The following is a 27229-nucleotide window of genomic DNA, read 5'->3' as shown; positions in this document are numbered from 1 at the left end:
CCAAAGCGGACAATATCGTGCTACGGCGGAGCCGATCCGGGATGTGACATTGTAACTTTAGTTTGTAACATTGGTGCATTGCATTTCCTTTTAGTTTGTAACTTTAATTAACTTTGAATTGGATTTTCTTTTGAGTTGTAACTTTAATTCATTTTGCATTGCATTTTCCTTTTGGTTTGTAACTTTAAAGAATTTGGAATTGGAATGCTTGAGAAGTTTAACTTTAATTGGAATGCTTGGAATTGAACTTTAATTTTCTTTAGGTTGTGAATGCTTGAGAAGTTGAGGAGATTGTAAATTTATATATGCTTGAGAAGTTGGATTTTTATGACACAAAAAGAACTTGCGGTTTTAAACCGCTAAGTCACGGTAACCGGTAAACCGTAAAACGCGGTCGGTTTGCGGTTTCAAAAATCACCATACCACAAATAGTCGGTCGGTTTGCGGTTTGGGCAAAAATTCGCGGTTACCGAACCGCAACCACCCCTAGTTTTATGCATATTGGAAAATGATGTTACGTATTAACGAATCTCAGGCCATAGTTTGGATTTATGGTGCAGCAGAATGCACTAGAGACATTTCTATAATTTCTTGTAAGAAGTGCTTTGGAGTAGCAATCCGCAAATTTCAAAAATACAGTTTTGGAAATATAGGTGGGTGTGTTTATTATGGGAGCTGTTACATGAGATTTGAAAGTTACCTCTTTTATTATGTTTAGATTTTTTATTTCATCACTGTATAACCATACTCCTAAAATAACCTATAATTTAATGCTACTTTATTTAATGAGTATTTCAAAATTTTAATTTATGCTAATTATTTTTTAATAGAGATGGACCAATTAAAAGAGTACTGCTATTTCCACCCCCTATCATATTTCCCCACCCCACCTTATTTTCCCACCCATCATGTAAATTTGAAAAAACATAATCCTATCTTTCCACCCACCATTATTCCTAAAATACCCTTTAATTATTATTTTCTTTTTGTCAAACATAATAGTTTAAAAGATAAAAAAGAAGCTTAATGGAACTTAACAATTAACTCCTGCAACCGTTATTCTTCTTTTCTTTTTTCTTCTTTCTTTCTCTGCAGTTTCTCCACCCAATTGTATAGGTTTTTTTTTCCCTCTTCCTTGCTCTAAGTTTGGTTGGTTTTGGAGGTGGCTTGAGAAAATTCGGGGTTGAGACCTGAGAATTGAAGGGTGGTCTCATTGTTGAGTTGGAGGGTTTGTTGGGAGAGGCTGTAGGAAGCAATGACAAATGTAGATGGCGTATAAGAAGATAGGGTTGAGAATGAAAGGTCACCTTAAATTGAATTAAATTGAATTTCAACGATTTTGATTATTATGTAGAGATCAGTTAAGTCATTATAAAGAGAGTCTACCAAAAAAAAAAATTATTCTGTTTTGGAGAGTTTGTTTAGGGTTTAGGAAGGAAGTAGGAAAAAACCAAACATGTGCAATTGGGTGGAGAAGCTATAGATATAAGAAATAAGGAAGAAAAAAAAGAAGAAGAAGAAGACTAAACTAATTGGGGGAGATATTGACCAGAAAAAAAAATGATTGCGGGAAGATGTTGCAAACAAAACAAACCGGAAAGGGGGAGAGGATGAAGAGATAGGAAATAGAAAGGAAAAAAAAGGTAAATGACGGCAGGAGTTAAGGTTCAAATTGTTAAGTTGCATTAGAGTTTTTTTTTTCTTTTTAATTATGAAAAAATTCCAATCCATTGGATAAATTTTAATAAGGTGGCATAAGTCCTTAAAAGTCATTTTACAAAAGGCTAAATTTGTCCTTAAAATTTTGAAGATAAGGTGGGTGGGGAAAGAGTAGCACTCAATTAAAAAAGAGTTATAGCATTTATGGCTCCTTAAACTAGCGATCATGATTGGAGTTTAAATTTTACAGAGAGCTCCTAAAATAACTTGTATATGTTTTTAGCTAAAATTTAACTAAAAAATAGAGAGCATGATTGTGGATGCTCATAGAACAGAAATATGTTACATGTGGAAGGATATAGCAGTCTTTTTATCAAAGTTTTATCGTTTGCTCTTTGTTACTTGCAGATTCATACAGATGCGTTGTCTTGTTTTTCTCTGTCTGTCACCCATAAAGTTGGCGCTTCAGTTTTTCATCAATGTAGTTGTGTGTGCTTGTGTATGTGGAAGGTCCAGGAGGAGTACGATCCAATTGCATTCATCCGTCAATAAGTTCAGGTGTTCTTGGGTAATAAATTACTGGCGTGGCATCTATAGATTGTTCAAATTTGGGCTCCTATATTGGGTATAATAGTGAATCTCCCTAAATTAAATCATGTGTTTTCAATTTGGCTAAAAAGAAGGAAAATTTTAACTGCAGCAGAATCCCTACTTGGCTCTCTATTTTGGAGAACCAACTTTTGGCTCGCTACATCTAGCAAGGAGGAGAGAGAAAGTGAGCCTCGCCAAACTGGAAGCAAGGCCGGCCCTAACTTTTGGGTGGCCCTAGGCCATAAACTAAATGAGATCCCTTCCCTTAGTATACAATTGCGAAAAAACAACAAATAAAATGATTTTACATAGCGCGTAGAGTGCTTGAATAATGATTTTACGATAAACAATTATAGAGCATAATCATACTTAGTCAATTATAAAGCAGAGTCTAAGTATCTTAACACAAAGTCATTGTTTGTGTATAATCTGGAAATTGAAAAAATAGTTTGATGGAAAGGAACAAATAAAAAATAAATAAATTATAAATCTGATTACCTTTTCAATTTCTCATGTTCCTCCCCTCTTGGTCACCATCAATCTCAAAGACAATTTGTGAGCTTTTTAGTGTGAGATTGATTCCTAAGGTTACAATATGATATGAGAAAAAAAAAAAAAAAAAAGGATGAGAGAAACTGAAAATAATGGATGGATTAAATAGAGTTCTTCCAAGGAGAAACTAACTAGGAGAGGAATCGCCTTCCTCAAGCATATGTTGTTTTTGTTTCTGCGTGGGAAACGAAGAAACCTAATTTAATTGCGTGTTGTTTCTGTTTTTTTTTTTTTTTAATAAATTGGACAATAGTATATATAATATATATAAAAAATTGGGGCCCCTTAATTGGAGGCCCATGGCCAAGGCCCCTCTCGCCCACCCCCAAGGCCGGCTCTGACTGGAAGTTGTGCAAGAGAGAGAGAGAGAGAGAGAGAGAGAGAGAGAGAGAGATTTGGGAGTTTGGTTTTCTACTTTTCCTTTTAAAATATTTGATTTGCAAGTGAAAGAGAAAAAAATATATTTGAGATTAGCCAAAATAAAGAACATTGATGAAGCAAAAGTCTCATGTCAAGCCTATATGATCTGTGTATAATATCAAAGTATCAGCCCCAATATCAGATGTCGTATGCCTTCCATAAGTTGTCATATGCCCTTAATCAGCTGAAAGAAACTTCATCTTCTTTAACATCTTTTCCAGCATTATTTCACTACCTGCAACACATGTTCCACTTCAAGAAAATCACTTCCAATACAGCAAAAATCATGCAAAATCATTCAAGTACCTGTTATATATCAAAACCTACAAGAAGCCATTGAAGATGACCAGAATATTCCCTAAGAATTAGAATTCTTTCGTGGTATTTTGGGGCCTAGCTCTTGAATCCAGGCAAGGGGGCAAAGTCACTCTCTCTTTACAGCGGCCCAATTCCACCTAGAGCTGTTGGAATAAAAAGGCCCTTACATAAATGGCAACTTCACTGGGGACTAGGCCATTATTTCTTGAAAAATCACAAGCTTTAAAATTAGTATTCATGCAACTGTACTGCAACGAAATTTAAAGATAAGAGCATTCTCTTCCATTTCTCTTTGTTCATTTTTTTCTTAAAATATATATAAAGATTTCTAATATTTTCTCTTGTACCATAGATGTGCCTCCTCAAATCCACCATTTATGCCACTGCCGAAGAGACGCCAATACCAACCCCAAAACTAAATAACTTGGGGTTTTTTGCCAAGCAAATTTATTATAAAAAACAAAACAAAAAACAAAAGCCCAGCATCTGATAAAGAGGATTGAAACTTCTTTTTTAATTTTCTTCTTGAGATTTTCAAGGAGTGGAAGAAGTCAAAATATGCCATAACTATCTTGAAGCACAAAAGAAAAGCTGTAAAAGACCTCTCTATTAAAGGTTCCTTCGCCATCGTCTTCGTGCTAAGTTCTTTGCTCTCCGCAACCCAAAGATCCATCCCCACCAAGTCTAGATGCAAGAGAGAGAGAGAGAGAGAGAGAGAGAGAGAGAGAGAAGTTTTGGTCTACTTTCTTTTTTATATTTGTCTATACTATTTATTTTTAATAATTTATTGACGGAATTGCCCTTCCACAATTAATGGAAGTTCAATTCTTTTTATATAAATTGAGGATTGTTCTTGAATTGCTTCAAATTGAAACCACAGGGATAAAATTGACCAAATTGAAAAGACATGGACCAAAGTGGTAAAAATGGCAAACTATAAGGACCAAAAGTGACTTTTTGCCTTTTAAAAAAACACTGACGTTAATTTTGTGGAAGATATTGAAATTCTGCATAATTTTTTAAAAAGGTGGAAACAAAAGTTAGTTTGTCCAATGCATTTAGTAAGGGTAAATTTGGCAAACAAAAGATACATTGTCTAATGTATTAATGACATTGTTTTAAGTGTAGAGAAAGTGACACATGTCATGAGGAGAAGGGAGAAGGTCCAAAAGAGAAGGTTGCTAGAATTCCCCTATTTTTGGGAAATACCTAGAGGTGTCTTCATACCCAAATGGTGGGATTAATCCCCGTTTGGGGTTCGGCTTGCCCTTGGACACAAAGTGCTTCCAACGGGTTTCGAACCCCTACTATTGAAGCACCATGTAGCTCACCAGCTAAAGGTGGCAGTTTGCCAACCACCTTTAGTTAATAATATTAGGACAACTCTATTTCATATAGTAACCTATTTTAAATTTGAGTTTTCAGTAAAATTTTATCAATCTAAAAAAACAGAAGAAAAAAAAAAAAAGCTGCTAATATGGCCGAAGCTGTTGTTTCAGTAGTGCTCGAAGGGCTCAGCAAGCTTATCATTCAGGAATTGAAATCCTTGGTTGGAGTGGGTGGTGAGGTTCAGAGTGCACAAACCCAGGTACAAATCATGCAAGGCTACTTGAAAGATGCAGACGCAAGACAGGGACGCAATGAAGTAATACGCATTTGGGTGGCAAGTGTCAGAGATGCCGCTTATGATCTTGACGATATCATCGAAACTTTTGTCTTAAAAGTCGCTTCCAAGAGGAAAGCAAGTGTTTTGACAAGGTTTACTGGCCTTTTCATAAGAGGAGTTAATCTTCATCAGATTGGCTCAGACATTGAGAAAATTACAACCAAAATTTCACTGTTGAGTTTGATTATGCCAAGTTTTAAACTAGATCAAACAAGGGAGAGTGGAGGTGACACTTTTTTTCAGAGGCAACAGGAACGGAGGATAGCTTATCCTCATATTGTCGACCCTCATGTGGTTGGGTTAGCCCCTGGAACAGAGACATTGGCTAAGCTTTTGATCGAGAAAGAATGCCCCCGAGCTGTTTCTATTTGGGGGATGGGCGGGTTGGGTAAAACCACTCTTGCAAAGTTAAGCGTCATTTCGATTGTTTTGCTTGGGTGTGTATCTCTCAACAATGCCAGGGACGGCAGGTTTTGGAAGAAATTCTGACTAAACTCATTTCTCCTACCAATGAGCAAAGACAAGAAATTGCAAAACTGAAGATTGATCAAATAGCAGAGAGGCTTTGGAATACGCAAAGAGAAAGGAAATGTTTGGTGGTGCTGGATGACATTTGGACCAGTGATGCGTGGAGCTCTTTGCAAGCTGGATTTCCAATGAATGAGGAAACTGGGAGCCGAATTTTACTCACTACTCGCAACAAAGAAGTTGCTTCGTATGCGGACAAAAATGGTTTCCTCTTCGAACCACAGTCGTTGAATGATGATGAAAGTGTTGAAATTGGCTCAAATTGCACCCACGTGTGTTGATGGTTTCTTCATGATGGCTGCCACACTAGCCATCACATGGCCAAAGGAAGAATTGTGTTAGCCGACCAAATATTGTGGGAGGATGCTGTCAAGTGGAGGCAGCAGCTTTGCAGGAGAATAACAAACTTTGCAGCTGCAGAAGAATATTGACAGCAGCAGAATTGTGCCTTTGGCAGATCACGTGGGAGACAAAAGCCATGCAAATTTGGTTGGCTTTCTGACTTCATAGTTGGCCTCATAATTTGACTAGCTGGCCTTCACCCGTTGGCTTCTCAATAAATTGAGAAGCATGGCAGCAGCTTTAACAGAGGAGAAGAGGGAGAGAAAACAGCAAGAAGCCATTCGGCCAGAGAGAAGAAAATTTCTCTAAATTTGTCTTTGCTTTGTATTTTTAGTTTTCTCTTCCTATTGTAAATGTGTGAGCTTGGGTTATTTGGGTCTTTGGGAAATTGAGTGATAAACACTGTTGTATGTTCTCATTGATTATAGTGGAATACTATGTCGTCTCCAAACTGGATGTAGGCATTGTCGAACCAGTATAAATCTTGATGTTCTTGTTGGTATTGTTTGTGTTCATTATTTTATCTCTTGCCAATTGGCGTTTATTTTTCATCCACTTACACTGCTTGGTTGACGCTTCCGCATAACAAGTGGTATCAGAGCTCCAGTTCCGACTGGGGAAATTGGCGTGCTACAATACTGTGAACAGTACCAGTTCTACAGTACTGTGAACAGCAGCAGTGAATAATGATTTGCTACAGTAGCCGTGAATAGTGCCGAGTGGATTTGATGGCTAGAGATAAAGATGAATCTGGGAAGGAGAAGGAGTCGGCATCGTCTTCTTCGGCACCTACATCCAATAGACATCCGATCGCTACTACAAGGTTAGAGGTTGATAAATTCAATGGCTCTAATAGTTTTGGTATGTGGCAATGTGAAGTTATGGATGTGTTGTATCAACAAGAGTTGGATATGGTTCTGGAGGATAAACCAGAAGATATTGATAACAAGCAGTGGACGCGAATTAATCTTCATGCTTGTGCCACTATTCGATCGTTCCTTGATAAGGAGTTGAAATACCCATATATGAAGGAAACTTCTGCTAAGGAGTTTTGGACGAAATTGGAGGAGAAGTATATGACCAAGAGTGCAGAAAATCGGCTCTTCTTGAAGAAGCGACTCTTCCGATTTCAGTATCGTCCAGGTATTCCTATGCACGAACACCTCAATGATTATAATAAAATACTTGCTGATTTAGCAAACCTTGATGTGAAAATTCCTGACGAGGATAAGGCACTATGTTTGTTAAATTCATTGCCTGATGTTTATGATAATTTGACAACTACTTTGTTGTATGGAAAATCCGAGGTGAAACTTGAGGAGGTGTTTGCGGCGTTGGTGAATCATGAGTGTCGTAAGAAGGAATTGAAGACTCAAAATTCACAAACCGAGGCACTTGTTGCAAGGGGTCGAACAGAGGAAAGAAAATCTGGGAAGTGGGAAAATCTCGTTCAAAGTCACGAGGGAAGTTTCCTGCTAAAGATGAATGTGCCTTTTGTCGCCAAAAGGGTCATTGGAAGAAAGACTGCCCCAAATTGAAGAACAAAGAGAAGGAGAAAGTGAGTTCTGAAGCAAATGTTGCAAAATCTGGAGATGACGATTTCGAGTTTGCTTTGGCTAGTTTATCTGCTGATGGTCACTCCGAGGAGTGGATTTTGGATTCAGGTTGCACCTATCATATGTGTCCCATTCGGGAATGGTTTTCTAGCTTCGAGGAGCTGGATGGTGGAGTTATTTTTATGGGCAATAATAATGCCTGCAAAACACAAGGGATAGGCAAAATCTGTTTGAAGATGCATGATGGAACAGTCAGAGAATTGAGCGATGTTCGGTATGTACCGGATATGAAGAAGAATCTCATCTCATTGGGCGCTTTGGAATCCAAGGGTCTCAAGATCACCATGGACGGTGGAGTTCTTAAAGCTGTGTACGGGGCACTGGTGGTGATGAAAGGTACAAGAAGAAATAACTTGTATTTCTTGCTAGGGAGTACAGTTATTGGTGGAGCAGCTGTCACCGAAGCTGCTGACGCAGATAGCACAGACACTACGAGGTTATGGCATATGCGTCTTGGGCATGCTGGTGAAAAGGCGTTGCAAGGATTGGTGAAGCAAGGCTTATTGAAAGGTGCGAAGGCATGCAAATTGGAATTCTGTGAGCATTGTGTGTTGGGTAAGCAAACTAGAGCAAAATTTGGCACTGCTATTCACCACACTAAAGGCATTCTTGATTATGTTCACACTGATGTTTGGGGACCTTCCAAGAATGCATCTTGGGGAGGTAGCCATTATTTTGTCTCCTTTGTTGATGACTTCTCTAGAAGAATATGTGTGTACACCATGAAGCGTAAAGATGAAGTCTTGAAGATATTCCTGAAGTGGAAAAAGATGATTGAAACGCAAAGCGGTCGAAAGATCAAGACTGTCAGATCAGACAATGGAGGTGAATATAAGTCTGATCCTTTCTTGAAAGTTTGTCAAGATGAGGGTATTGTGAGGCACTTCACGGTTAGAGAGACACCGCAACAGAATGGGGTGGCGGAGCGCATGAACCGTACTTTGCTTGAGAAAGTCCGGTGTATGTTGTCTAATGCTGGTTTAGGCAAGGCGTTTTGGGCTGAGGCGATTACTTATGCAAGCCATCTTATTAATCGGTTGCTGGCTACTGCGAACGAGGGCAAAACGCCTATGAAGGTATGGTCTGGTAAACCTTATACTGATTACAAGTATTTACACATATTTGGTTGTCTTGCTTACTATCATGTCAGGGAAAGCAAGTTGGATCCAAGAGCAAAGAAAGCTCTATTTATGGGCTTTAGCACTGGCGTGAAGGGATACCGACACTGGTGTCCAGATGAGAAGAAATTTGTTGTAAGCAGAGATGTGACTTTTGATGAGGCTGCTATGGTTAATTAGAACAAGCATGAAGATGAAATTGAAGCAACCAAGACCATGAGCAGTTCAAAGCAGGTGGAGTTCTTGAAGACTCCAGTTGTTCCAGTAAGGTCTGATGTTACAGACACTAGTCCTACAGTTAATTCTGATGATGAGGACGAGGATGATAAAGAGGAGGCACCTACCCAAGAGCCTCCACAGCAACAAGATTTTATTGCAATCAGAAGACAGAGAAGGGAAATTAGGAAGCCTGCTCGGTTTATTGATATTATGGCATATGCACTTCCCGTTATTGAAGATGATATTCCATCCGCCTACAAAGAAGCTGTCAGAAGTTCAGAAAGCGTGGAGTGGAAGAAATCTATGGATGAGGAGATGAAATCTCTTCATAAAAATGAGACTTGGAAGCTGGTTCAGTTACCAAAGGGGAAGAAAGCAATTGGGTGCAAATGGGTGTATGCCAAGAAGATGGAATCTTTGGGAAAAGACAATGTAAGATTCAAAGCCAGATTGGTAGCTAAAGGCTACGCTCAGAAGGAAGGCATTGACTACAACGAGGTATTTTCTCCTGTAGTAAAACATTCTTCTATTCGTATTTTGTTGGCTTTGGTTGTACAGTTTGACCTCGAGTTAGCTCAACTTGATGTCAAGACGGCGTTCTTACATGGTGATTTGGAGGAAGAAATTTATATGTCTCAGCCAGAAGGTTTTAAGGTTGCTGGCAAGGAAAATTGGGTTTGCAAATTGCAAAAATCATTGTATGGCTTGAAGCAGTCTCCAAGACAATGGTACAAGCGATTTGATAGGTTTACGATCGGGCATAAGTACACAAGAAGTCATTATGACCATTGTGTATACTTTCGCAAGCTACAAGATGGATCCTTCATTTATTTGCTTTTATATGTTGATGATATGCTGATAGCATGTAAGAGCAAAGTGGAGATTGAAAGGTTGAAGACTCAACTGAGTAATGAATTTGAGATGAAGGACTTGGGAGAAGCTCGGAAGATACTAGGTATGGAAATTGAAAGAGATAGATCGAAGGGCAAGATTAGTCTGTGTCAGAAGCAGTATTTGAAGATGGTACTACAGCGATTCGGGATGAATGAAAATTCAAAACCGGTTAGTACACCTCTTGCCCCTCATTTCAAACTTAGTGGTTCTATGTCTCCTAATACTGATGAGGAGAGTCATTACATGGCTCAAATTTCATATGCAAGTGCTGTTGGTAGTTTGATGTATGCTATGGTGTGTACTAGGCCTGATATTTCACAAGCTGTTAGTATTGTCAGTAGATATATGCATAATCCAGGAAAAAGGCATTGGCAAGCTGTGAAATGGATTCTACGGTATATTCTGGGTACTGTGGATGTTGGTTTATTGTTTCAGCAGGATAAAGTTACTGGTCAATGTGTTGTTGGATATGTGGATTCTGATTACGCAGGTGATTTGGACAAGCGTAGGTCCACTACAGGTTTTGTATTCACTATTGCTGGAGGTCCAGTGAGTTGGAGGTCGATTCTGCAATCTACAGTTGCTTTGTCGACTACTGAGGCTGAATACATGGCAGTAACAGAAGCTATTAAGGAAGCCATCTGGCTTCAAGGGTTGCTTGATGACTTAGGGGTTCAACAGGACCATGTGGATGTTTATTGCGACAGTCAGAGTGCTATTTATTTAGCAAAGAATCAAGTTCATCATACACGTACGAAACACATTGACGTGAGGTTCCATTTTGTTCGTGAAATTATTGAAGAGGGAGATATTCTTCTTGAGAAGATTGGAACCACCAACAATCCTGCAGATATGTTGACGAAACCAGTTTCGTTGCTCAAGTTTAAGCATTGCTTAGACTTGATTGGAATTTGTAAACTTTGTTGATTGCCCCGTGGGGGATTGGGAGACGACTATTGGGAGTGCTACTTGGTAAATTTGTGCCAAGGTGGAGATTGTTGAAATTGGCTCAAATTGCACCCACGTGTGTTGATGGTTTCTTCATGATGGCTGCCACACTAGCCATCACATGGCCAAAGGAAGAATTGTGTCAGCCGACCAAATATTGTGGGAGGATGCTGTCAAGTGGAGGCAGCAGCTTTGCAGGAGAATAACAAACTTTGCAGCTGCAGAAGAATATTGACAGCAGCAGAATTGTGCCTTTGGCAGATCACGTGGGAGACAAAAGCCTTGCAAACTTGGTTGGCTTTCTGACTTCATAGTTGGCCTCATAATTTGACTAGCTGGCCTTCACCCGTTGGCTTCTCAATAAATTGAGAAGCATGGCAGCAGCTGAAACAGAGGAGAAGAGGGAGAGAAAACAGCAAGAAGCCATTCGGCCAGAGAGAAGAAAATTTCTCTAAATTTGTCTTTGCTTTGTATTTTTAGTTTTCTCTTCCTATTGTAAATGTGTGAGCTTGGGGTATTTGGGTCTTTGGGAAATTGAGTGATAAACACTGTTGTATGTTCTCATTGATTATAGTGGAATACTCCGTCGTCTCCAAACTAGATGTAGGCATTGCCGAACAAGTATAAATCTTGGTGTTCTTGTTGGTGTTGTTTGTGTTCATTATTTTATCTCTTGCCAATTGGCGTTTATTTTTCATCCACTTACACTGCTTGGTTGACGCTTCCGCACAACAGAAAGCTGGGAACTGTTTGGGAAGATTGCAACGTCTGAAACAAAAGGTAAATGTATGTTCTCACACAAACCTTTTATCTGTACTTTTCTTGTTTATCAATTCAGTGTGTCAACTCACTTTTTCTTTTTCACTCTAAGAAAATTCTATAAGAAATTCTGCAGTTCATGTTTATACTTTTTATTGGTAGAGATCTTTATATTTCTAGAAATTAATTTAATCTAATTGTATTAAACTTTATTTTAATTATTTTAATTATCAAACAACGGATTCGAGAATTTACCATACCCCATATCTAGGGTGTGACGTTCTTCGATGAAATAGAAAACTCATAAAGTTGTAGCCCAAAGAAAAATAAAAAACTTATGAGTTCCAAAGTGAAAATCATTGAAGTAAGTGAATGATAGAATGGCACAATTTGTTTTGTAGACATTTCGTGCAATTGAACACATGTAGTTAATTAATTTGGTCTTAATATTATTTTTCAGACCCTAAAATTTATGAACAGAAGAAAGAGCTAGGAACGAAGATGCTTCAACATTGCAAAGGTTTGCCACTAGCCATCACGGTGCTTGCAGGACTTTTAGCTAGAAAAGACACAGTTGATGAGTGGGATACGGTGCATACGAATGTTGATGCATATATAAGGAGAGGCACAGACCTTGGGCCCGATTACAAAGGTGACGGATATGAAGGGGTATCATGGTTATTGGAGTTGAGTTACGATAACTTACCATATTACTTAAAACTATGTTTTCTCTACTTAGCCCATTTTCCAGAAGATTATGAAATACTGGTGAGTACACTGACTAAACTATGGATGGCAGAAGGTTTTATATCATCACCATTAGCGGAAGTAATGGAAGATGTATCATATATGTGCTTAAGTGACTTGGTGGGCAGGTGTATGGTTCAAGTTGGAAAACATGGTTCAAGTAAGAAGATCAAGACTTGTCATCTCCACGATCTTATGCGAGACTTATGCATGTTAAAGGCAAAATAGGGGAACTTTGTCCATATTATCAATTATTCTATGGCTTTAGAGACCAAGGAAACTCCAAACGGTAGAGTTCGAAGACTTGCCATCTATTTGGACAATACGATTGATGCATATGGTTCGGAGAAAGATGAAAATTATGGACATGTTAGGTCTTTGTTATACTTTTGCCTAGGAAACTACTTAAGGAACTCAAAGGTATCACAGTTACTATTCAAGAACTTCACATTACTTAGAGTTTTGAAGTTTGAAGGTATAAATAGTAGTGTTCAAGTTACCGCATGAAATTGGGAATCTAGTGCACTTAAGGTTTTTAAGTGTAAAGAATAGTTTGATTGAAGCGGTGCCATTATCAAATTTGGTATGTTTGCAGACTCTGGATTTACGTAGCAGCATTGGGTATATTAAAATTTCAAATCGAAATGTGTTTTCCAAGATGGAAAAATTGAGACATATATATTTACCCACATGTCAGAATTTGCACCCAAGAGATGAACATGAATGTATATTTGCTCCTAAGGCAGTGAATTTGCACACGGTAGTCAATATTGGTATTCAGGCATCTGATCTAGATGATTTTGTAGTCAAACAAAGTAGGGCAAATATTCAGTTATTCTCATATATGCTCATATTTTTATTCTTCTCCAATATGGAGGTATTTATATAAGTACAACCCTAAATAAAAATAGGAAATAAATCTAAATTACAATAGAAAATAAATCCAAATTACAATAGGAAATAAATCTTAACTATAATCGGACTAGACAAATAGGTAAGTAACTAAAATCCTAACATAGTAAGGAACTAAAATCCTAACTAAGTAAGGACTCGCCAACACTCCCCCTCAAGTTGGGCAAAGATATTTCGCATGCCCAACTTGACAAGCGAGTCACAGAACACCATACTTGAGAAGCACCAATTGTAGAGAAGGTCTTTTCGTCAACCACGAGTGAAACAAGTGACAAACTAAAGCAAAGTTCACAGCGGAAACACAAGAGCAAACCCTAAAAAATAGGGCACATAGCAGAACACAGAAACCCTGTGGGCACGGCAGCAGATAAGGCAGAACACAGAAGCCCTGTGAACACAGCAAAAGCAAAGGCAACCAAACCCTAAAAATAGGGTAAGGCAAGGTAAGGCAAATAAAGGCCAAGCAAAGGCAAGGTGGCAATGCATGGCAAAGAAAGCCCAGATAGGGTAACAAAACCCTAAAAATAGGGTAATGCATGACAAAGGTAAAGCCTTACCTTAAAAATAGGGTAAGGCAAGGCATGGCAAGGCAAAGCCAAACCCTAACAAATAGGGTAAGGCAAGGCAAAGAAAGTAAAGAGCAAAGGCAAGGTCAAGGGGCATGACCACTGATAAGTGTATTATTTCCTATATTTTTATACCTCTTTTATTTGGTTTTTGTAGGGAAAGTTAATTGTAAAGAGCATTATTACCTTACTTTCCTTATTTTCAGTTATTCTGCGCTCTTGGAAGGATTTTGACTGAAAATTGACTTTTCGAATGAATTTTAGTGCAAGGCCAATTGGAGAAGAAATCTAAGACATTGAAGATCATTGTATCAAAGTTTCATAATTTTCTACCAAGCCAAATGCTCCAAACTTGCAAGTCAAGACATCCTAAGTTGAAATCCCGTCAGAACTGCACTGTTGTTGAAGATTGAAGATTTGAAGACCTTTCCGATTTTTCCTAGTGGCGTGTAATATATGCTTGGAAAGCTTAGAGATAAAGCTACGTTTCTCATTTTTTTCCAGAATTTACTAGGAAGTGTATCGACCCTAAAACGTGCGTGCAAGTTGGCTGACGTGTTTCCAAGTCAAAGAAGGATTCTTTCCTAGTTTGTTTCCTTAATTGTTTGGGATTTTGTTTTGCTTTAGGAGAGTTTTTCCAGACCTTTTAAGAGTAGGGTTTAGTTGTTTTACACTATATAAGATCACCCTACCATCTCTTCATGGGATGATTGTTGCGTAGATACAGCTGCACCAAAATGGATTTAGTTGCATCCTCAACTTGTGATACTCGCAAGTGCACGAGCCGTTCGGTAGTATAACGTATGTAAGTGCGAGGTCGATCCCACGAGGATTGGTGATTGAATGATCCCATTCATTTTCCCTACACAAAACAGAAATGAAAAAGAAAGGAAATAAATACAACAAGAAAAAAAGAAAATAACTAACTCAAGCAGATAAGTTCCCAAGTTCAATTTAGATTAATGGATTGATTCTAGCTAAAGTATGATTAAGCCATGGTCTGTGGTCATAACCTTGTGTTCCTAATTCCCTAATTTGATCATTTGTTGTCTAACCTAAAATTAAGCATTAGGAACCCATTAAGCATAGAAGAACATTTTAAACAACCAAGCATGTATCTAATCCCTGTTGTCGAATGTCCATACATACTCTTCCTATTCATAGTTCAATTCGAATTAAAGCATGGTGTATACTCTTAATTCAAACCAAGATAGCTAACATGCAAGCCTAAATGGTGATCAATCATTCAAACTAGCATATTAACTTATAAGCATAATGAATAAGAACAAAAACCATAATTGAAACTTGGAAACTAATTAAACTTGAATACTTAAGAAAAAATGTACATTACAAGAAAAATAAATTACAACTAAGAAAACATTAAAGAAAGCTAGAATTGAGAACTAGAAAGAGAAACTAAGAGAATTTGAGGGAGAGAAGGGAAGGGAGCTCTAGAGAAGTGTTTGAGAGCTCCCCCCCTTGGGGTGTGTTTACAAGCTTAGAGAACTTCCCTATTTATAGGCCTAGGGGAAGTGAAAATCTGAATTCAATATGGCTAATGCATACAACACTTGTTTTATAAAATCTGAAATGGTTGATGCACTTGTATTAGAAAATCTAAATTGGTTGATGCACTTCACCAATAGATCCCACCAGCAGCCCTAGCTCATCTTCATGTCACCATGACCAAGCTTCCAACCAGAAATGATAGCTCATACCTAGCTCACCATGACCAAGCATCCAACCAGCACATGCTGAGGTCAGCATGACCAGCAACTTCAAGGGCTTACAACTTGGGCTTCTCTTAATCAAATTAGGACTTTATGCACTCGAAATTGAAGTTCAGAATGTCTTCTTTCCAGCCATATGTTATTTGGGCCAATCCAAGGTCGGAGGAGGAAGTTAAGGCCAAAACAAATTGCTAACTCATTTTCCGCGCTGATAAGATCCATCCTGAGCATGGTTCTGTGTTTGCTAGGTAACGGACTCCAGATTTATCCAATGGGGCTGAATTTTGGATATGTTATAGTACACACCAATTGGAACAACTGTTATGAAGAATGTGGCCTCATTCGAGCTATGTAGGTTGTTGAAACAAAGCTTGCAATATGACCTACGAAACTGGGCTGGCAGGGGACTGTAGCCAAAATTGAGTTTGTCTTTAAGCTCTTCATCCATTCATCCAAATTAGGCCCTAACATGCATGGATTGCATCATTTACTATCCAAAGCCATCATTATTAACTAAAGCTCAATGAACTGAAAGATAAACACAAAAAGGATTAAAAGCACAAGTTTAACTCAAAAACATAACCAAATCATAAGCTAGAAGGGTACAAAATGATATACAATTATGAACCGATCAATGATCCTCTCATATACCATACTTTTCCACCAACTTTCATACACCCAGAGAAACATCAGAGAGAGAGCCAAGGATTTGCTGCTACACTACTTGAGGAGCTTTCGAAGGTGTTCCTGTGGAGACTCGGAAGATCAAGTCCATCTGCCAAATCGGTTTTATGACAACAATTCTCTTGTTTATATTTTCTTTTGTCATGAACTAATTTTCCTTGCTAGGGCTACGATGTAGCCTAACTATGAATACTTAATTTTTATAGTTATATTAATTTCTGATTATTATCCCATGTTGAGTATTTGTTACTGTTCTTAATGCTTTGAATATCTGGTCAATATTTAATTGATTTGATGATCCAAGCGGAGACCGAGAGGAGATGTTTGGTGTTTGCTTCTCGTAACAAATACCATGTCTTGAATGAGTGCCCGAGAGGGACTAACATGACTCATGCAGTTTTCTTGCAGGTTCTCATAGAACTTAATGGGTTCTTGATTTTCTAAATCTGTTGCTCGAGAGAGAATGGGTTGTTAATTAAGAATACTTTTGGTTGAGCCCGAGAGGGGATATCGAATGAATTAGGAGAAACCAACTGTCAACATGGATAGTAATTAGGGTTAATTGGCTATAAGAATTAAGTGGAATTGGTTATGGTGAAATCGGATGCTCTAGTGTCTCATCATCTTAATTTTCTATCATTAATTAAATTGCTATTTTTCATAATTGTTTTAGGTTACTTAAATCAATCAATCTTCTTAATCAATTGTTCAGATAAACTTTTGAATTAATCATAATTGGTAATTAATAGGAAATTACAATCTTCGTGGGAACGATACTCTACTTATTTCTATATTACTTGTGCGAATTGTGCGCTTGCAATAAATTCACAACAACCACAGCGGAAACACACTAGCAAATGCATGAGTAACAATACTAGCACCATAACAGGCAGGAGCAACAATACTGGCACCAACAAGAGCAATACAAGGCACTGGTACCAGCAAGAGCAACAAGGCAGAGACATAACAGGCATCATCAACAGCAATACAAGGCACTGGCAACAGCAACAGCAACAGCAGAGACAATACAAGGGATTGGCACCAGCAAGAGCAATATAAGGCACTGGCAGCAGCAACAGCAGAGACAACTTCTGTTCACTCCCCCTCTCCCTCTGAAGAGAAGGGGTTGATGGAGCCATATGATCAATGGTACTTGAGAAACATGCACTGACTAACATTGAGATGTAGCAGAATCAGCCATGGCAGATAGGTGGTTAAATTGCAGCGGAATAGATGAGCAGCGGTGTCACTCCCCCTCAAATCCGACGATGTATGAGAGTCGAGATTTGGTGAAAGTAACACCCAAATAAAGTTGCAACAATAGTCAAAGGAAAGGCTTGGTGAGCGGTGACGAGGCTCGCGAAGGAAAGCAACAACTTGTTGAGCGGTGACGAGGCTCACGGAGGAAAGCAACGGCTCGGTGAGCAGTGGCGGCGGCAATAGCGAGGTAGACCGCGGCGGTAGGCTAGGATTATAGGCTAGGTATATAGTGCAGCGGAAATAGGTAGTGTAGGGTTAGAGTTTTTTATGTTGTAGAGATGGATCAAAACACAGCAGCGAAACAAACAAAGGCAACATCAACGGCAACAATAGCGGCAACAGTAACATCAATTGCGGTAGTAGAGGCAACGACAACGGCAACAGCAACAGCAACAGTTCTTCCATATCAACTTTAGCTAATTCACGCAGACACAACTTCTCTTCACTCCTCCTCTCCCCCTGAAGAGAAGAGGTCGTCGGAGTCAAGAAATAGGCAATATCTTCACGGGAAGGAGAAATAGATCTTTTTCACTCCCCTCCCCCCCTGGAAGAGGAGGGGAGGAGAGCACTTAAATTACAAGGAAAACGCAAGCACAGGACACAAGAGAACCTAGGCTCTCGATACCAAGTGAAACAAAGTAGGGCAAATATTCAGTTATGCTCATATATGCTCATATTTTTATTCTTCTCCAATATGGAGGTATTTATATAAGTACAACCCTAAATAAAATAGGAAATAAATCTAAATTACAATAGAAAATAAATCTAAATTACAATAGTAAATAAATCTTAACTATAATCGGACTAGACAAATAGGTAAGTAACTAAAATCCTAACATAGTAAGGAACTAAAATCCTAACTAAGTAAGGACTCGCCAACATTTGTTAAACTAACCAACCTTAGAAAATTGGGAGTTATCACATTTGACGGAGGGGAAAAAAAGGAGAAAGGGACAAACATCATATTTAAGCATCTCAAGTCTCTATCGGTGGTCTCTAGTTTGGAGGGTGTACCAATACCATGGAACATAGTATTAAGATGTCCTAATATATACAAGCTGCAACTAGAAGGACGTATCAGAGAGTTACCAGAAGATCTCATGTGCCTTACGAACCTCACCAAGCTTACACTGATAGATTTTGGTGATCTCAAGGACGACCACATAAAAGTATTAGAGAAGCTGCCAAGCTTGAGAATGCTTTTCCTTAATAATTTGGAGAAATTCCATACTTTCTTTACTTTTCGGGGACCTCTTGTTTGCTCAGAAGGAGGCTTTCCATTACTCGAATTTCTTTCTCTTTCTGACTTGATGCACTTAAAAGAATGGAAGGTGGAGAAAGGAGCCATGCCTAGTCTCTGCAAATTGCACATTGCGCGTTGCTATGTTTTGGAGCCAGTTCCTGATGGGCTCCAATATATTACTACCCTCAAGGAATTAACCATCGATTGGATGCATTCTGAATTCTGTAGCAGGCTTCGGGAAGGAGGAGAGGATTTTTACAAAATCCAACATGTGCAGTCTATTATTATGACAAATATTTTACCAAACCTTCCGGGATAAATGGTATGCTAAATTTTGTTTTTCTCTTTTATTATTTATTATTTCAAGGGAAAAAGAAGTAATTGTTTGTCTCCTCTTTCCAGTTGAAGGGAAAACTTGAAGGGAAAAAGAGTTGGGGGCCGAGCAACAGCGAAAAGAGTTGGGTGAAAAGTCTGTTTCTTTTTAATGAGTAGTAGGTGAAATGTGTGTTTCATTAAAGTAGTAGTATTTCTATTTTATTTTAGTATATGGTATGTGATTGCCTGAACATAAGGTCGTTGATAACGCTTAAGTATTTCAAGTTTTGTTTTTAATTAATTCTATAGAGAAGAAAATGTAGAATATTGAATACTCCACAAAATAAACTTCTTATCATAACTAACAACAATTTAAGTTTCTCCCATGGGGACGGCCCTGAGTCTATGCTAGGTTGCATCTGTTATATTGTTAGAGAATTGGTTGACTGTTAGAGAGTAAGTTAAACAGTTATTATGCTGTTATGCAGTTAAAGTTGAGAAGGCGACCGGTTGCCCCCCTTAGTCCTTCGAACACGGAGAACCTACTTCAAAATGACAGGTTGCCAGAAGACAATGACCGGTCAACCCCCTAGGTTCTTTGAACATGAAAAACCTGCTTCAAAAATACCGGTCGTCAGTGGAAAACGATCAGTCGTCTCCACGCTGTCAAAATCATGATGAGGAAATTGAACCGTTTTATGAGATTTTGATAAGAGGATTTGAGGAATTTAGATTTGAGGAATTTAAATATGAGGAATTTGATTTAGGGTTTGGGTTTGAATATGAGAAATTTGAAAAGGTGTAAAATACCTCTCTATTAAGGGTTCGTTCACCATCAGTATCTTGAACCATTTTCTCTAGCTAATAGAGGAGACTTAGCTAACTCTAGAACAAAATAAAAACTATTTTTTCCACCATTTTTTAATGAATAATAACCTATTTTTCACACATATTTTGTAAATATACCTATTCTGTGTACCTATAACATACCTATTTTTAATTTATGAAAGATGTGTAGAAATTTCAATTACGTACCTATTTTCTGACCCAAAAAAAAACTTTTCTTTTTTTTGGTAAATAATAAACCTATTTTTAATTTATAAAAACATTTACAGAAATTTCAATTACAAAATAATGGATCTTTTTTTTGTTCTTTAAATAAAGTACCTATATTATGTACATATTTATATTTTTCATAGGTATATTATTTATTGGATATGTAATTTAGGGATTTTTTTGTTTGTTTACTTTAGGGATTGGCGATGTGTAAAGGGAATGCCAACCAAAATAAATGGGGTGATTGATATGGTATTAATAGGGAGTATTACTTATAATTAAGGTAGTAAATGACATACTTAAAAATAAAATATGAAGATAGATGGCATATAATGAATTTAATTAATAATACTAGGTCAACTCTATCTCATATGACAACCTATTTTAAATTTAGATTTTCAGTAAAAATTTAAATGTAAGGAACTATATCGGAAGAACTCAATAATAAATAAGAAGAAGAAGAAACCCAAAATAACTTGCTTCCTCGACTTCAATCTTGCTGGGCTACGATATTGAGCTTCAAATGTCCATAGAAAAGGACCAGAGGGCTCGGATATGTCGGCCCTCAACAACACCTCAGGCCCATCGGCTACTTGAATTCACTGCAAGCACGGCACGCCCTGCTGAAAATTCTTCGAAGGCCTCGCCGCATTTGTTTCCGAGAAAACGCACCTAGTTGCATTATGATATTGTTATTATGTTTGGCGCGTGAATTAATTAAAAGGCAAAAGCATACTACCACTTTTTGAGTAGAAGAAAAGCAACATGCCATTATTCGCTCGGCAGAGCAAAGGCATCTCTGTGGATAATGCCAAAAAACATCATGACATGCTTTGGTTATTACTTTAATCAAATCTTAATTATATATATATCTCTTTGAAAAAAAAGCTGTCGAGATCTCGATTTGGTTAGAACACACTCCAGTGCACGCGTAGCTCCCATCTAAATTTTTTTTCTCCTTTCTCAGTCACATGTAATTCACGTGAGGTTTAATAAGAAAGAGTTGAGCAGGTCTTCAGGTCGCAAGCATTTTTTGTTCTTTCCTCCAAGGTACCTCCCTCCTGATATGGGGTTTCATTGAAAATAGTAATTTTATTTGCATTATTATTATTAAGGCTTTAATATATTTATACACTTGTCTGTTGTAAATTGTCCCAATATGCACTAAAGTCAAAAGTTTATCAAGTGGTGTTTTTTGATAGTATCCATCACGTGAAGTGATAATTACACCAAGCTTTCTTTTAAAATAAAAACTATCGTTATATGGGCTGCTTTCTGCTGGAACAGATAAAGAATATCTCTTTTTCTGCAACCTTTACTGATTTCAAGAAACAGTACTAAGACTACAAGCCGTTGGATTAATCCAACGGGTGATATGTGTTTGCCGCTCAGAGTCCCTCAAAATTTGGTCCTCAGGTGAGCACCTCCTGCTACTTTTCAAAGCTGGCACTGATTGGGGACAGATAGGGCGGAGACTTGGTTGACTTCTGCCCTTCTGCTACTTCCTATATGAACGGAACTGAGACTTCTCCATTGCTAAGATTATTTTTTTCAATCTAAAAAAACAGAAGAAAAGGAAAAGCTTCTAATATGGCCGAAGGTATTGTTTCAATAGTGCTCGAAGGGCTCAGCAACCCTATCATTCAGGAATTGAAATCCTTGAAATCCGTGGGTGGTAAGGTTCAGAGTGCACAAACCCAGCTACAATTCATGCAAGCCTACTTGAAAGATGCAGACGCAAGCCAGGGACGCAATGAATCAATACGCATTTGGGTGGCAAGTGTCAGAGATGCTGCTTATGATCTTGAGGATGTCATTGAAACTTATGTCTTAAAAGTGGCTTTCAAGAGGAAACCAAATGTTTTGACATGGTTTATTGGCATCTTCATAAAAGGAGTTAATCTTCATCGGATTGGCTCAGACATTGAGAAAATTACAACCAAAATTTCACAGTTGAGTTTGATTATGCCAAGTTTTAACCTACACCAAACAAGGGAGAGTGGAGGTGACACTTTTTTTCAGAGGCAACAGGAACGGAGGATAGCTTATCCTCATATTGTCGACCCTCATGTGGTTGGGTTAGCCCCTGGAACAGAGATATTGGCTACGCATTTGATCAAAGAAAAAGGCCCCCGAGTTGTTTCTATTTGGGGGATGGGCGGGTTGGGTAAAACCACTCTTGCAAAACAAGTGTATCATCATGGTGATATTAAGCGTCATTTCGATTGTTTTGCCTGGGTGTGTATTTCTCAACAATGCCAAGCACGGGAAGTTTTGGAAGAAATTCTGACTAAACTCATTTCTCCTACCAATGAGGAAAGAAAAAAAATTGCAAAAATGAAGATTGATGAAATAGCAGAGAAACTTTGGAATACGCAAAGATATAGGAAATGTTTGGTGGTGCTTGATGACATTTGGACCAGTGATGCGTGGAGCTCTTTGCAAGCTGGATTTCCAATGAATGAGGAAACTGGGAGCCGAATTTTACTCACTACTCGCAACAAAGAAGTCGCTTCGTATGCGGACAAAAATGGTTTCCTCTTCGAACTACAGTCATTGAATGATGATGAAAGCTGGGAACTGTTTGAAAAGATAGCAATGTTTGGACCGGAAGATACAAGTATGTTCTCACACAAACCTTTTATCTCTACTTTTCTTGTTTATCAATTCAGTGTGTCAACTAACTTTTTCTTTCTCATTCTAAGAAAATTCTACTATAGAATATTCAAAACTTTTGCACTACGCCTCTACATGAAGATACCAATTTTATTATCACAATATTTATATTCAGAAAATTTACTCAAATCAAAACCTATACTCTAGAAATTTCTTTTCTTCAATAGAAAGAAAGTGTAGCTAACAACGAATCTCTCACTTAATATCCAAATAAATCAGGGCTCACATAACGGACCAACACAAATCAAAGTTGTAGCCCAAAGAAAAATCAGAAACTAATGGGATAATTTGTTTTGTATACTTTTTGTCAATTGAGCACATGTATCTGATCTTAATATTGTTTCTCAGACCATAAAATTTATGAACATAAGAAAGAGCTAGGAAGGGAGATGCTTCAACGTTGCAAAGGTTTGCCACTAGCCATCAAGGTGCTTGCAGGACTTCTTGCTAGAAAAGACACAGTTGATGAGTGGAATACGGTGCATAAGAATGTTTATGCATATATAAGGAGAGGCACAGACCTTGGGCCCGATTACAAAGGTGAAGGATATGAAGGGGTATCATGGGTATTGGAATTGAGTTACGATAACTTACCTTATTACTTAAAACTATGTTTTCTCTACTTAGCCCATTTTCTGGAAGATTATGAAATACCGGTGAGTACATTGACTAAACTATGGATGGCGGAAGGTTTTATATCATCGGCATCAGTGGAAGTAATGGAAGATGTATCATATATGTGCTTAAGTGAGTTAGTGGGCAGGTGTATGGTTCAAGTTGGAAAACAGGGTTCGAATAAGAAGATCAAGACTTGTCATCTCCACGATCTTATGCGAGACTTATGCATGTTAAAGGCAAAAGAGGGAAACCTACTCCATATTATCAATTATTCTGCAGATGTGGAGATCAAGCAAACACCAAACGGTAGAGTTCGAAGACTTGCCATCTATTTGGACAAAAAAGTTGATATATATGGTCTGGGAAAAGATGAAAATTATGGACATGTTAGGTCTTTGTTATTTTCTGCCTCAATATACTTCATGAACTCAAAGGTATTACAGTCACCATTAAAGAACTTCACATTACTTAGAGTTTTGAAGTTTGAAGGTATACGTAGTGGAGTGTTCAAGTTACCGCATGAAATTGGGAATCTAGTGCACTTAAGGTTTTTAAGTGTAAAGGATAGTAATTTTCACGCGTTGCCATCATCTATAGCAAATCTGGTATGTTTGCAGACTCTAGATTTACGTAGCATTGATCGGGATTTTAAAATTCCAAATGGAAACATGTTTTCCAAGATGGAAAAATTGAGACATATATATTTACCCAGATATCACAGTGCAAGACGTCTGTTATTTGCTACTGAGGCAGTGAATATGCACACAGTAGTTAATATTTGTATTCAGGCATCATCTGATCTAGATGATTTTGTTAAACTAATCAACCTTAGAAAATTGGGGGTTAACATATTTGACGGAGGGGACAAAAAGGAGAAAGGGACAAACATCATATTTAAGCATCTCCACTCTCTATCGGTTGGCTCGGGATGGTTTGAACCAATACCATGGAACATAGTATTAAGCTGTCCTAATATATACAAGCTGCGACTATACGGAGTAATCAGAGAGTTACCAAAAGAACTCATGTGCCATGAGAAACTCACCAAGCTTACACTGATAAATTTTGGTAATCTCGAGGACGACCACATAAAAGTATTAGAGAAGCTACCAAGCTTGAGAATGCTTTTTGCTAGGTTCGGTTATTTTCCAGCACTTCTTGTTTGCTCAAAGGGAGGCTTTCCATTACTCGAATTTCTTTCTCTTGCTAAGTTGACGGCGTTAAAAGAATGGAAGGTGGAGAAAGGAGCCATGCCTCGTCTATGCAGATTGCACATTGAGGAGTGCTTAGATTTGAAGGCAGTTCCTGATGGGCTCCAATATATTACTACCCTCAAGGAATTAACCATCAATGAGATGCGTTCTGAATTCTGTAGCCGGCTTGGGGACGGAGGAGAGGATTTTTACAAAATCCAACATGTGCAGTCTGTTATTATAACAAATATTTGGGCATAAGAAGATTCGGAATAAAATGGTATGCTAAATTTTGTTTTTCTTTATGTTTTTCTCTTTCCTTTTTTATTTTTTCAAGGGAAAAATAAGTAATTGTTTCTCTCCTTTTTCCATTTGAAGGGAAAAAGAGTTGAGGGCCGAGCAACAGCAAAAAGAGTCGGGTGAAAAAAAGGTGAAAAGTGTGTTTTATTAAAGTAGTAGTATTTCTATTTTATTTTAATATAAAGAGTTTATTTTTATATCTCATGTAAAAAAGCTGATTGATTGGACTATCATTTTCCTGGCAATCAATTCCCCGTTTACTTGCAACTTCGATTGTATACATATTTGTTATAACAAGAGCCTCTCTTATTATGTTAAATAAATTTAAACTAATTTTGAATTGGGTTACTCTAGCAGTTGCACTATTTTCAACACATTTTCGAATACATTACACTTACACCAATTGTGTGTGTGTGTGTTTATTTTTATTTTTTGAGAAACAGCAATAAAAACCATATCTATTTATTGTATCATAAGCTTCTACATTTAGTATTCATACATTTATACGTATTTAGAGAAATTTTAACCAGTTGATTAATCTAATGAATTGAATTATTCCACGTCATCATAATTACATTAAATTAAAACTCTCCTATTGTACCTTATCACTCACCGGTTACTCATCTTTAACGAGTTCAATATTATTTTTAATGCAGTTTCCCGGACTCCTAATGCAAAGCAAAGCCAGGGAACGTTAACCATTCGAATATCTTTTGGCCAATTCTTTGGCTCTTTTCTTTTTTTCATTTTATTCCTGGTTTTTTTTTCTTTTTTGAATTATAATGTTGTATGTGATTCTCTTTCGTTTGTATCTGGGACTCACTCTATACTCTTCTTGGGTTTTAAATTTAATTTAATTATATTGCAAGTTGAATGTGCAGAGACTAAAACTAGAAAATATATAATATAATTAGGCTTTTTATCACAAATGGTCCTTCAGATTTACAAAATTATCACGAATTGTCTTTCAGGTTTTTTTGTGACACTAATAGTCCTTCAGGTTATCATCTACCCATCAAAATGGTCCTTCCGGTTAATTTCCGTCAAAACTAACGTTAAAAAATCACTGACCATTCGTCCAAACCCAACCCTCATAACTCTGTCCCTCCATTTCCTCCTGGGTCCTTCCATTTTGGCGCCCCAGTATATAACCAATCCTGAAAAGTAAATTCTAAAGAAATTGAAACAATCCAAGCTCAAGAGAAAGACCAAGAATGAAGAACTCCAGAAAAAGACTAAATTCATGCTTATGGATCAATATGGAATATAGAAGAAGTCCTACAAATTCATTATCAATGGCACATCAAATTTCTGTTTGAATGGTATGCTAAATATTGTTTTTCTCTTTTCTTATTTATTTTTTCAAGGAAAAAAGAAGTAATTGTTTATCTCCTCTTTCCAGTTGAAGGGAAAACTTGAAGGGAAAAAGAGTTGGGGGCCGAGCAACAACGAAAAAGGTTTGGGTGAAATGTTTGTTTCTTTTTAATTAGTAGTAGGTGAAATGTGTGTTTCATTAAAGTAGTAGTATTTCTATTTTATTTTAGTATATGGTTTGTGATTGCCTGAACATAAGGTCGTTGATAACGCTTAAGTATTTCAAGTTTTGTTTTTAATTAATTCTATAGAGAAGAAAATGTAGACTATTGAATACTCCACAAAATAAACTTCTTATCATAACTAACAACAATTTAAGTTTCTCCCATGGGGACGGCCCTGAGTCTATGCTAGGTTGCATCTGTTATATTGTTAGAGAATTGGTTGACTGTTAGAGAGTAAGTTAAACAATTATTATGCAGTTAAAGTTGAGAAGGTTAGTTGCATCAACGCTAAAGCATGTACATAAACGGACTTCTCCAGTTGTAAGATTGTTTCAATCCACTAAAGCAAGTGCTATATGGGAAAAGAGAGAGACGGGGTATTTGTGGAAACATGTATTTCCCGCCCAATAGAATAATTAAACGTGTATATGAATGGTACCCGAAAGTAAATGCATGTCCTCTGAGTCTCATCTTGGGTTCACCTTGAAAGGACATGCATGGGCCAATACACAGTTAATCACTCCCAGCAGAAGGAAATTTTCTCCCTTGCAACAACCCAAGATTCGAGTCCTGACACCAAATTTTCAATATTTAGCATTTTGAATTTCTGAATAACCTAAAGGGGTCTATTATTAGGGGCATTGACAAATCAGTCCAGATTCAAGGTCCAAAGAACAAAAGAGCTGCAGGTCTGAAAAAGTGGAAAAATCGGTCCACATACGCAATGAGTATTGTATGTCAGCATTAAATATGCACTCTAT

At 37.6% G+C, this 27229-nt stretch overlaps 1 protein-coding gene and 1 pseudogene across 2 annotated transcripts; both read left to right on the top strand.

The window, feature by feature from the left end:
• The first annotated feature begins 4975 nt into the window (after positions 1-4975).
• Positions 4976-19610, top strand: LOC110764180 (putative disease resistance protein At1g50180; annotated as a pseudogene).
• Positions 19611-21588: 1978 nt separating this feature from the next.
• Positions 21589-25814, top strand: LOC110764179 (putative disease resistance protein At1g50180). 2 transcript variants are annotated; one of them, XR_015833452.1, is made up of 4 exons: positions 21589-22763; positions 23168-24910; positions 25009-25060; positions 25587-25814. XR_015833452.1 is itself a non-coding variant. In XM_088247868.1 (3 exons), the coding sequence occupies exons 1-2, from the start codon at positions 21734-21736 to the stop codon at positions 24889-24891; spliced, it is 2754 nt and encodes a 917-aa protein (XP_088103994.1). In that variant the 5' UTR covers positions 21589-21733; the 3' UTR covers positions 24892-24910; positions 25009-25563. The 2 variants fall into 2 exon arrangements, 1 of the variants encoding a protein (XP_088103994.1); XM_088247868.1 differs by lacking the exon at positions 25587-25814 and having other exon boundaries at positions 25009-25563.
• Positions 25815-27229: the final 1415 nt, after the last annotated feature.

The sequence above is a fragment of the Prunus avium genome, chromosome 2 (genome assembly GCF_965620075.1).
Source record: "Prunus avium chromosome 2, drPruAviu1.hap1.1, whole genome shotgun sequence".
NCBI classification, from domain to species: domain Eukaryota; kingdom Viridiplantae; phylum Streptophyta; class Magnoliopsida; order Rosales; family Rosaceae; genus Prunus; species Prunus avium.
Note: the sequence above shows the minus strand (reverse complement) of the source record. Positions and strands in the feature narration are given on the sequence as shown.